The sequence below is a fragment of the Phycodurus eques genome, chromosome 23, assembly GCF_024500275.1.
Source record: "Phycodurus eques isolate BA_2022a chromosome 23, UOR_Pequ_1.1, whole genome shotgun sequence".
Classification (NCBI taxonomy): Eukaryota; Metazoa; Chordata; class Actinopteri; order Syngnathiformes; family Syngnathidae; genus Phycodurus; species Phycodurus eques.
The window spans coordinates 7,060,001-7,071,886 of record NC_084547.1 but is presented as its reverse complement, the minus strand read 5'-3'; the positions used below and the strand labels follow the sequence as shown (position 1 = coordinate 7,071,886).

At 47.1% G+C, this 11,886-nt stretch overlaps 1 protein-coding gene across 7 annotated transcripts in view; it reads right to left on the bottom strand.

Moving 5' to 3' along the window:
- Positions 1-3,000: 3,000 nt before the first annotated feature.
- The window catches only part of mettl3 (methyltransferase like 3), a 23,876-nt gene continuing 14,990 nt past the window's right edge, over positions 3,001-11,886 (bottom strand). For 2 of the 7 annotated variants that reach the window (XM_061668601.1, XM_061668603.1), the window contains one exon: positions 9,484-9,623. Coding sequence is in view for 5 of the 7 variants with exons in the window: in XM_061668605.1 (XP_061524589.1) it covers positions 3,098-3,583; positions 4,515-4,929; positions 6,276-6,321; positions 6,402-6,441; positions 6,522-6,596; positions 6,875-6,895; positions 6,972-7,025; positions 7,122-7,199; positions 7,273-7,329; positions 8,586-8,663; positions 8,789-8,851; positions 8,989-9,030; positions 9,110-9,166; positions 9,271-9,309; positions 9,398-9,478 (1,632 nt within the window). In the remaining 2 variants the exon portion in view is untranslated. Of the gene's footprint in view, positions 3,584-4,514; positions 4,930-6,275; positions 6,322-6,401; positions 6,442-6,521; positions 6,597-6,874; positions 6,896-6,971; positions 7,026-7,121; positions 7,218-7,272; positions 7,330-8,585; positions 8,664-8,788; positions 8,852-8,988; positions 9,031-9,109; positions 9,167-9,270; positions 9,310-9,397; positions 9,624-9,745; positions 10,821-11,886 lie in introns of those variants that run through there. The other 5 variants (XM_061668605.1, XM_061668604.1, XM_061668606.1 and 2 more) reach the window with 5 other exon arrangements.

Genomic DNA, 11,886 nt, shown 5'->3' with positions numbered 1-11,886 from the left:
TACAATGATGATTTTGAAATTCTGGGATCTAAAAAAAAAACCATTCATATTGATAATGTTTCTTTAATTGCATATTGATTAAATAAAAACAATTTGGCTGGTCATAACATTGTGTAATTATTTGCATAAATGATTCAATATGTTACATTTCTTACTGATAAGATACAAAGTGAAAATCAATCACGATTGATTTCCACTGCCCAGGTCACATACTGTATGGTGGAGCCTACCTCCAAATTTTGGGAGTGAAGCAAAAAGACGTGCCGCTCAGTTGATGGTCTTACTTAACAAATGCTCTTCTTCACAGGTGACAATTCTTCAGCCGTTTCTCTTTGTGTCCTGGTTGAAATGGTTGCCACGTTGGACGGCGATATGGCTAGAGGCCCCACCCGCGGCCTACCAAGAAAATACTAGCTTTTAATTCCTCAACAAATGTCTAATGAACACAATGAAATGCTCATAAAAATGGTTAATGAGGTAAATGCCACCGAATTGAATTATTGTTGTTTTGCTGAAGATAGCAACACATGGATTCTTCACAGGTTTTGTGCGTGTGCTTCAGTATTTAAGCCACTCGCAAAGCATGTATAGCCCTAAGCCCCGATCACCCTAACCCTGTCACATCTGCGGAGAAGCAAATCCAGGATTTGATCAAACAATGGACCCATTTTATCTTTGCAACAACTGATTGGTAGGGGTACTACACAGGTGGAACAGGTCTTGTGATTCAGAACAAAAAGGTGACCGTTGCCCAAATTAATTTTTACACGTACAAGAGACATGCTGTCAAATAGATGCATGCATCCTGTATTACGACATCAACTCCCCGGACTGTCCTTTCTTTTGCATTAAGAAGGCACTGCATGAGTACTTCCACCACACACCGGTAGCAATGCCTTAGTCACTCCCCCTGTCCTGTCCTGTCCTGTCCTGTCCTGTCCTGGTTACTTGTCGCATCTCTTCCCTTCACAGATGAGAAGGTGACTCCGATGTACTGGACCATTATTGTAGGCACCCATCCGTTCTCTGTAATGTTTATCTTCACTTGGGTGGCAGGTGTGCTGGGGCCCATCCGAGCTGACTTTGGGTGGCATATCGTAGACACATACTATTCTGCTGTAGTTTTGGATCACCTTTTCCCAATTCGGTTTTGTTCTCTGCATCTGCCCCCTCGCAAACGTTGTTCGGACTGGCTGCATTTCCAATAATATCACAACATAACTACAGACTAATGAAGTCCTCTAAAACATTATGGCAGACTGTTACCTTGGCTTTAAGAAAGCAGAGTTTACGAACACCTGCACTGGACATTGCACCCCAAATCATGACCGACTGTGGATATTTCACACTGGAGCTCAAGCAGCTTGGGTTCAGTTCTTCACCAGTCTTCCTCCAAACCCTCGGACCTTGATTCCCGAATGAAAGGCACACTTTACTTTCGTCGGAAAAGAGGACCTCGGACCGCCGGCCGACAGTCCGGTCCTTGTTCTGCTCGGCCCAGTTGAGACGCTTCCTACGTCGGCTCGGGCTCAGAAGCGGCTCGACCGGAGGAACCCGACAGTCGTCGCCCATCTCCCGGATGCGTCGGAATGTGGTGGTTTTTGAAACTGTGACTCCCGCCTCATTCCACTCTTTCTGGACCTCTGCTAGATTCTTGAATCTTCTCTGTTGGCTAATCCGCTGAAGCCCACGGTCACCTCTTTTGCTGGTGCATCTTCTCCTGCCACATTTTGTCCTTCCGTTGGTATGCACTCTGTGAACAGCCAGCCTCCTTAGCTATAAACTTTTGTGGCTTAGCCCTTCCTATGGAGTGTATCAATGATGGTCTTCTGGCCACTTGTCAAGTCTGCAGTCATCCCCGTATTGAACCCAACTGAGACAATTGAAGCAATTTAATGACATCTGGGGAAACCTGTGCAGGTGTTTCTAGTTTACTCGACGATTAGTGTCTGACACTCAGTTTAAAACATTTATGGCCTGCAAAATTTGGGCTGATTTCTTCACAGTATTCTTTTATGAGCTGGAAGCCCAAATTATGTAAAAATAACCAAATAAATTATTGAAATTGTGGGCCCTGAATCTATCATCTATGAAAGTTTAACTTTTTGAATGGAATTATGGAAATAAACTTTTCCATGATATTCACATTTTTGGAAACGGGTCTGCACATTGTACGTTTGTTTCCATGCCGATCCGCCAAAATATGTCTTTCGGTGAAACCGGTTGGCGGCGCAAAAAAGATTGGGGACCACTGGCATCGACCATAAAAAACGACTCACGTGCAGACCGATCGTTATTTAAAGACTGTGCAAATTTCACCTCTATTTTCTTCCTAATATTATCATTAGCATCACTAACTCATGAGAAACTGTACCTGACATTAAGGCGTCTGCTGGCAACACTAATAACTGCAATCATAAAAACAGAGACAAAAATGAACAAAAGGCAAATTCAAATGCCCTCCCACCTCCACAATAGGTGGAGGTGGGAGGGCACCTCCACCTATTCATTCCTGATGAATCCGAGGCTCGGCTCAAGACCAGTTATTCCTCACCCGCTGCCTTTTCCAATGTATCGCACAAGTACAATGCTACACTTCATAGCTTTCAAGGAACACAGCTATTTCTCTCAAATCTTTGCTCCGTTAGCTAGTTCGACGAAAAAGGAACCAAGCGACATTGCTGACTTGTAGTATCAAAAGTCAACAATCACTCAACAACCCAAGACCTAATCTCCAGAGACAAATCCCTTTGAACACACAAATGTGTCACATCGAACCTGCCTGCTGAAAAGCAAATCAAGTTGTTCATCTGCAACAAAGCCCGTTTACCTCCACCCCAATCTGGCCTAACCCCATGGGCAACAACAAACGTTTTGCAATATGGAAACCGAGAGGAAGAGCCCGGTCAGCGGAGGATCTCTCATGACCTTCTGCAACAGACGTTGCTTACTGCAAAGCCTAAGCGCAGGGCAAAAAACACTGATGACAATGGGGACAAATCAGAAGTCAGCAAGTTTTATTGAAAGAAATTAAGAGTACATTATTTGATTGAAAAGAAAGCTTGCAAATGGACTTGGCAGGTGCACCCAGGTTACTTCACTCTTCCAGCTCAAGTTTCTCGAGCTCCGACTCGAGGACCCGGTCATCGTCCTGGTCATTATCATCCTCTTCCTCCACCTGGATGCCGTCCATGGTCTTCTGCAGCTCTTCCTTGATGCGGTTGAGCTCCAGGAGCCCGTCCTGCAGGTCCTTGCAAACGTCTCGGATCTTGGCGGCGAACTCCGTTTTGGCGCCCTTCCGCAGCTCCGCCGAGTCCTTAGCCAAGAAGAAGACGTCGAGCGCCAGGAAGAGTCCGGACATGACTCCGGTGGTGATGCTCATGACCTGGGCGGCTTTGGCGGCACCGCCCGCCACGCTGAGAACCTGGACGGTGCTGATCAGGCTCTCCGTGTTGATGACCAAAGCCTTGCCGGCCCGGCCGCCCTCTTTCATGACGTGTTTGACGTTCTGGTTCAGATGCTTCTGGGAGATGCTCCGGGCGTACTGCTCAAAGTTCCACTCCTCCAGAGTCTCCATTCCTTCCTGGGGGGAGGAAAGCAAAGCGTTGACGTACGCGTAGGATTCCATCTGCACGGACTGCTTCCACCAGATTGAAGATTAGGAACTATGGAACGCGCTCTTTAAGCCCTTTTATTTCCTATCCTTCTTAAGGTCCAGGTATTAGTACGCTTTGTTCACACACAGAGGACAACTTCAGCATATGAGTACAACAACTGCGTGTTACTAATGAGGCAAAACTGTGCACTAGCAGACAACTGTGTACAAATACCCGTGACAAAAATTCTACTAGTATACATCGAGGGCCTCACTTGTAACTGTCCTATTCGTGTGCCGAAATGTCATACAGTAGTGGACAAAGACATGACCAGCAAGAGAGTCATTCTACGAGCACGCCAAATTGTCTTTCGAATGAGAACAAAGAGCATACTAGTACTTGGACGTGACGGATACGCAATAATACGGCATAAGACAACATTCCATAAAGATGTTTCAGCATTTATATCATATATTTGACGAGGAGGCTACTAGTGCATGACACTTTCCTACTCGATGTGCTTGGTTGTGTTAGTAGTGCAGCGGAAAAAGTATACTAGGAATCTTTAATTGGCTATCCACGAGTCCGAGAATTTTTTTTTACTACGAAGACAGTCATTCTACTTCGCGTGCATTAGTCGTTCTTCTAGTTTGCTAAATTGTCTTACTAGTGAGGACAAAGAGTGTACTAGTTCATTGACCTTAAGCTGGATATGAAGGATAACTCCCCAAAAAATAGTAAGACAACTTTGGCATTCTAGTAGGACAACTAGATGACATCTGTGCGGTACTAGTAGGACTGGTCAGGACAAAGAGCATACTAGAACGTGGACCTTCGTCTGGATAGCAATCTTAAGGAAGAAATGCTCAAAGGGCTTTCCATGAGGAAAGCGATGCAGCGCGGGACTTCAAGCGTCACCTGTAAGAACTCCAGACAGTCCTTGATGTCGTTCATCTCCTCCTGGTAGTCCTGGATCATTTTCTCCACTTTCTTGCGGTCCGCCTTGGAGTGCACCGTGTCCGTGATGTTGGCCGAGGCTGAGGCCACGCCGCCGGCCGTGGCCACGCCGATGCCCACGGCTGTGACAATGAGCGACGTTCCGGCCGTGAACGGGGCCAGGACGAGTCCAGTGATGGTGGTGATGGAGCCGGCCACGCCGGCCACACCGCCGCCCACGCTGGCCGACACCGTCTTCTTGTGGAAGTCGTCGGCGGCGTCGGCCAGGGTCAGGAGCGACAGGACACGCCGCTGGAGCGAGGCGCCGCGCCGGTTGAACAGGTCGACGAACAGGCGCGCCGCCATGAACACGCGGTCCGCCGCTTCTTCCGCCACCCTGACGGCCAGACGGCCAAACGGCCAGCGTCAGCGCTGCTCTTTGCGGCCCACGCGACGAGACCGGTCGCTCGATGCCAGTTAGGGTTCTCAAAGCGGGGCACCGATATATCATTTGCAGTAAGTGATGTCGTATCATTTGACAAAGTGCATACACGGTGCCTTGAGATACACTGGTATAGTAATCCCTCGATAGATTTCATTCATTCATTTCTCGCGGATTTTTTTTTTTTTTTTTTTAAAAGCTCAGTGTAGTGCAATTATGCTGTGATACAGTTAGCTTCGTAGACTAAAAGAGTTTAAAGAGACGTTATGAATCCCACTTGAATTCGAGGCAGAACAAGCACAGCTTCAATATGATTGGCCACTGCAGCAGCCAATCACATTGGACCGGGGCACTTCCTGCCTAGAATCCACGTGGGACTCATATCATCTCAACGACTCGTTGAACTCATCCGTATGGCACTAAAGTTAATTGTGCTACGCAAAGGACGGCGTACGTGACTGACTACTGTTATATTGTCTGTCTACATGTCGTTGCTGAACCATTTGCTTTCAATCCGTTGCCTAAAGACAAACATAGATGCTAATTAGCATTAACATTAAGCTTGCGGACGGAAAGGTGTGGCATTAAACAGCTTGAAGTCTTTTTTGAAGAAGAAGAAGAATCATTCACTATTTGCCAAAGTGCTCCTAATGTGAAGTGAGTTGAGTTGAGTTCACTGCCACAGTATCGCGCTCGCATCTCAACGTGTTGCTTACAAGTCAAAGGGGAAAAAAACATCCAAACGACGGCTTGTATCTCAAAAACCTCCAGTCGGGTCACCCGCATCTCAAGGCACCGCTGTACCGCCACATCACATCACATGGGGACCGGCGTGCCAATTAAAATCACAAGAAAACAACTTCTCCTCCCTTAGCTTTGGGCCAATCGAAAGCACTGACATTGTGACATCATCTCATAAATCTGAGATCCCAAAATGAAGAATTGCAGGAGAACAAAAAGATGCAGTTTTTTTCAAGAATAGTCCTGTTTTGTTTGACAAAAGGCATCTTTTCCAGACTCAAAGAGGACTAAGCTTTGTTCTTGAAAGTCATTACTATACCATGACCTTCTTCCCTCATTAATCTTGGACTTTTCAATCTTAATTTCAGCTCCTCTTTTCATTCCTATGGCATTTAGGGGTACCCGTGCTAGTTATGTTTAATTGGTGTTCGGATAATGAGGTTGTCCTTGGAAAAATTCCCCAAAAGATCGAGAACCCTGCTTGCTACTGACCAGCTCTCGCTAGCATTTTTCGTTGGAGGAAGCCTCCACATTCTGCACGCAAAGAAAAGTTCACTTACTCTTCAGACTGGTGGTTGTGGGCGGTCTCGTTCCACTCGGTCCAGCCTGAGCAAAGTGGAAAGAACAGACTATGGACCGGGATCCGCTATGAGCTCGTTTGCTTGCCATCAAACGCACGTACGCACCGTCAACCGTTCTCCACCACGCCAGGAGTCCATCTTCATCCTGAAAAAGACACATTTCTGTTTTGGCATCCAGGAGCCGCGCCGCCGCTCGTCCACGCATTCAAACAAAAGAGGAAATACCTCCAGAGGGTCCAAGACGCTCGGGTCGTGGAGCTCAGGCATGTCAACCATCTCCAGTGTTTGGACCTCCACCTCCTGCCCACGCAGGGTTTGGATGAAAAACACCGGCCGCCGCCGTTGAAAAGGGTCAAGTGTGGCGAGGCAAACGTAGAGCGAGAGTTGAACAACAGAAACGAGGACATGATCAGAACATTGGTCCGTGTGGCCGCTTTGAATCGGATTGACTCTTCCGGCGCGTTAAGTCGAAAGCCCGAAATACAAATTCTAGTGAGACCCAACTGCAGGATTTGTTGAAAGTTCGCCCTTCTTTTAAGTTGAGCGCGTCACGTCACGACGTACAGCATGTGCGCTACCTGAGGCCGAGCGTCCGAGTCCTGCGGAGTCCGACAGAAAGCAAATGAGAAGCCGTATGTCCAACTAAGAAGAGCGAGCGATGCGCTCCACTCGTACCTTTGATCCAGAGCTAAAAAGTGCAGTGGGAAGAATTCTTTTGATTCTGAAGGTCTGCGAGAAAGAAAAACAAAAAAAGAAAAAGGACAAACAAAGAATCTTTCGACGCAAAGCAGCTAAACGGTGACGTTTGGCAGATGCCAAACAAACCTTCTTCCTCGTCTTTGGCCGCTCGTTTGCTGGGCTTTTCAGCTCCGCGCTGCCGACGTCGTCTACGTACCAAACGGACTGAGGAGAGCTTGTCAGCTGAAAGAAACGTTAAACAAGCGGATTAAGGCTACAAAGCGCGCCAGCGTCTTACGGGGCTCTCCGCGGCGGCGGCGTCGAAGCTCTCGGCGCTGGCCCGTGACGCCACGTCCTGGGGGAACAACGGCAAACATTTACCGCATGACTATTTGTCGTCACGCGAGGCCACCGAACTTTGGGTCTTTTCTCTTCCCTCGCAGGTTTGTGAAGTGCAATTGTGGGAATGCTGAAAAGCACTGTAGGTCATTCGCGCCCCCCCCCTCCCTAAAAGAACGTCTGTTATTAAACCCACTTTGTTTTGTCCTTCCACATTTTGCAACCAAGTCAAACTATTCCAACTTCCTAAAATTCCATGAATCCCATTTTCCAAATTGAACTTGTGCTTTCATATTTGGCAGCTGATTCAACTTAGAAAATTGCAAATAAATGGAGGCATATCCAACCATCATGTGCACCGACCGCTCATCCTCACGAGGGTCGCCGAGGGTGTGCCGGCGCTTATCACAAATTGACCAAATTCTTCCACAGTTCGATCAATTCAAACCATCCCAATTTCAAAACGTTCAGCTCATTGGCGACATCTTGGGAATTCTTGTTTTGCCTCATTCCATCAACTCCAGTTTCCCCCGAAGTCCAAATTTTCAGTCAGGCTCGCTACCATTTGTGATATTCCCCGAATTCCCAATTTTCGCACGACTCCCTATTTCCCGTGGGGAAATTCCCGAATGAACGGAGCCATTTGAGCATTTCAACAGCAGCAACTGAGTTCAGCATCAACTTTTCAACATTCACATGCCACTTCTACACGAATTGAGACTTGTTTTACTTTCATTAAAAGGCCGTCTTGGGTCTGGCCAGGATGGTATGACTTTAACTTAACACATGCAATACACTTAATTCAAGCACTTTTCAAACATCCAGAAGGCAACACGTTACGGCTAAAGGTGAAAATCAACACCAGCGTCCTTCATTTTTACAGAGTCTGGCTCCTCATGTGGCGTCTGCAGGACAACACGCACACAAAACAAGCATCACATCATTGTCAGGTTTGTTTCACGAGTTGGGCATCACCCCTTTCAGCAAAAACACATCCAAACACAAAATGGACAGATTTGTCGAATAAACGGGGGGTGCTTTTGGGGAAATGTCTGAAACGACACACGGTGCCGGAGAAAAGGAGCAGCACATTCAGGAAACTAGGACTTGTAGGATAATATTTCCTGCTGATCTTGGCCCACGGTGTGCTATTCACATTTGCATATTCAAGACGCGGTATCAGAGTTGTGGCTACGCATGCGACACGTCAGACCAAGGGAAGCCTTGCCGTTGGCCCATCATCATCATCATCATCATCACACAAAACTCTACCGGCTCGTCGGACAGGTCGTCTGAGTCCGTCCGGCTCTCTCGGCCAGAGGAAGCGTCGATCTGGGGAGGCTGCGCGTCCTGATCGAATGACAATCAAACCAACAATCTGTCATTCAAACAGCAGCCAAGCAAAAGCGAAAGCGAAAGCGAAAGCGAACCCCTCCCCTCCATGTTGCTCTGCGGCATGAATAAAAACGATTCACCTTGGAGTGCCAGGATTTGAACGGGTTGACCTTCTGGATGACACTGGAAATCATTCCGGGGTTCTAAATTGAAAGCAAAGCAAAATAAGTTGAAAGTGACACTTTCCCAACATCTACCCGTTTTCCATTCAGTTCTTTCTCTGGGGTTTCTGAAGATTCGTCAAAACGTTGTCACATTGCTTCTCTCACTCCCCTTTTACCTGCGCGGAGTCTTTTCTCGGTTCTGACGAGTCAGCAGTCTGTGGGCAACAACGAGAGGTAAGAACATTTCTATTTGAGCCGCCACGCGGTCCTCAAACGCGTGCGCTTTTGCCTTCCCTGCGATGAAGCCTTGAAGGGGTTGACGACTTTCTGCATAACGCCCATCACCCGAGTCCTCTACAAACACACGTGCGATGAATGCATGACTTTTGATCGGATGATTCAGGTTGACGTGAACAAGCGGCGCGCATCGATGCGTCCGTGCGCGCGCGCGCGCGCACCTTTGACTTCGGGAGACTTGCGGCTTCGCGGTTGCTTCCCTACAAGAAGGTGAGCGCGGTGAAAAGGCGGCACGGTGGCGACGCTTACCCGTCGGCGAACGGGCGATCGATCCGAAGCCCCTCTTACCTGCTCGCTGGGCAGGGACCTCGGCGGCAGCGGTGGAGACGAGGCCGCCGGCGAGCCCTTTTCCTTCCTGAACATGTTCATGCTGAAACGCAATCGCGTCAAGTGTGACAGCTGAGGATGCAGTGGCAGTCTGCAGTTCGGACTTGGAAGTGCTCGCGCTGAATCAAGAGCAGCTTTTGATTCGTTGCTCCTTCACTTTCGTGGCAGAAATTAGGCCCAAATGTCACTGAAACACACCAATCTCTTGTTGAGCGCTTTTAGCTGTTAAGTTCGTCGCCGACACACACAGCGGTTAACCCAACGCGTTGCGGTGCAAGTTGCATTTGGAAAAGAGCGCTTTCGAGTCACCTTCCAAGTCAGACGAGGGCAAATTACAAGCGTTTGGAAGTTCGCGACGACGCAGCGGCGCTTACCTTCAGCCGGTGACGCCAGGAAAGCGCACAAAAACGCTTCACACAAGTCGACAAACTGGTTTGGCAGACCCTGAGCAACGTCTTTTCGAGTCGCTTTGCTCACACACGGTGTCTCGTTGCACGCAAATGGCGGACATAAGACGACGGAAAAGTACAGAATGGCGTCAACGGGCGCGCCGGTGTGGACTCCAAACGCAACTATCTGAAACGAGATGCTGTCACGAGGTTGCTGGTAAAACCTTCATTCAGCCAAGACGTATTTGACAGTCGTAAAATCTCAAAAAGTACATATAGATGAGCTTGTCTGAATGGTGGACTTAGTGTGAAACGTGACCTGTGAATGACAAAAGGTGGACACGGCCAGACCAGAGACGCTCCCAAATGCGTGAGGATTTGGTGGCGGTTGTTTTTTTGAACATATTAAACACGGTGGGGCCCCAAAATCGAATTCTGCTCGGGCCGCACCAGGTGATCGGACCTTCTGCCATCTCGTCGAAAAGCATTTCGTTGTTCTGCCTGTCGCTGTATGGCGCTGGCCTCGAGAAACAAACAAGCTACATTTAGGGTCGGCCCGCCCATGGGGCGTGGTTCGCAAACGCATCAAAAACACACAGAGCCATATATATTGCGTGGGGGGATTCACCTTCAATATCATTCTATTATAATGACGTGAGAATGCAATTGATACAAACAAAAGAATAGGAGCAAGGTGAACTATGTACAGTACTTTGAAATCAGCTCACTTCGAAGCTCGCTCGTCCTCTCCCAAGTTTCCCCCTCAATTTACAGAGCGATGCATTCAAAGCCTCTCGGACTTAACAGTGCTAAACTCGACAGAACACTTCTTCCTCTCGCAACCCCCCCCAACACATAATAATAATTCATAATAATCTGTCATTTTTTTTGTCAGTTGAAAATGATGGCCTTGGCAGACTTTGTACCAACACGGGGACTTTTGTTTTTTTTGCATACACTGTAACATCCATACCACTTATAAATATGTACATATTTTGTCTTTTTTGTGGACTGTATTAAAAAAAAAAAAACGGACTGAAATAATACTACAAATCTAATGGTGACTTTGAACTTTTACCTAGTATTGTATTGTTTTATAATCTGTCCAAAAACGTTACAAAGCAATTTCCCAGTTCGCTCACATCCTGTGCATCGACTGGGGGAAACAAACAAGAACAGAGCGTAGAGGCCTGGAAAAGCCTTTCAAATGAAGAATGCAACAGGGAAAGGGTCTGAATACTTTTGGCTGTGTGATATTTCAGTTTTTCTTTTTTAATAAATCTGCAAAAATTTCAACAATATTTTTGTTGGTATATATAAACAATATATGTACAAAAAAATAATTGTTGAAATGTTTGCATATATAAAATACAGTGGGTACGGAAAGTATTCAGACCCCCTTAAATGTTTCACTCGTTATATTGCAGCCATTTGCTAAAATCATTGAAGTACTTTTCCCCCTCATTAATGTACACACAGCACCCCATATTGACAGGAAAAAAACAGAATTGTTGAATTTTTTTCAGATTTATTAAAAAAGAAAAACTGAAATATCACACCGCCATAAGTATTCAGACCCTTTGCTGTGACACTCCTATATTTAACTCGGGTGCTGTCCATTTCTTCTAATCACCCTTGAGATGGTTCTCCACCTGCATTGGAGTCCAGCTGTGTTTGATTATACTGATGGGACGTGGTTAGGAAAGCCACACACCTGTCTACATAAGACCTTACAGGTCACAGTGCATGTCAGAGCAAATGAGAATCATGAGGTCAAAGGAACTGCCTGAAGAACTCAAGAGACAGAATTGTGGCAAGGCACAGATCTGGCCAAGGTTAAAAAAAAGTTTATGCTGCACTGAAGGTTTCTAAGAGCACAGTGAGCTCCAATATCCTGCAATGGAAGACGTTTGGGACGACCAGAACCCTTCCTAGACCTGGCCGTTGGGCCAAATTGGGCAATTGGGGGAGAAGAGCCCAGAGATCACTGTGGCTGAGCTCCAGAGATGCAGTCGGAGATGGGAGAAAGTTCTAGAAAGTCAACCATCACTGCAGCCCTCC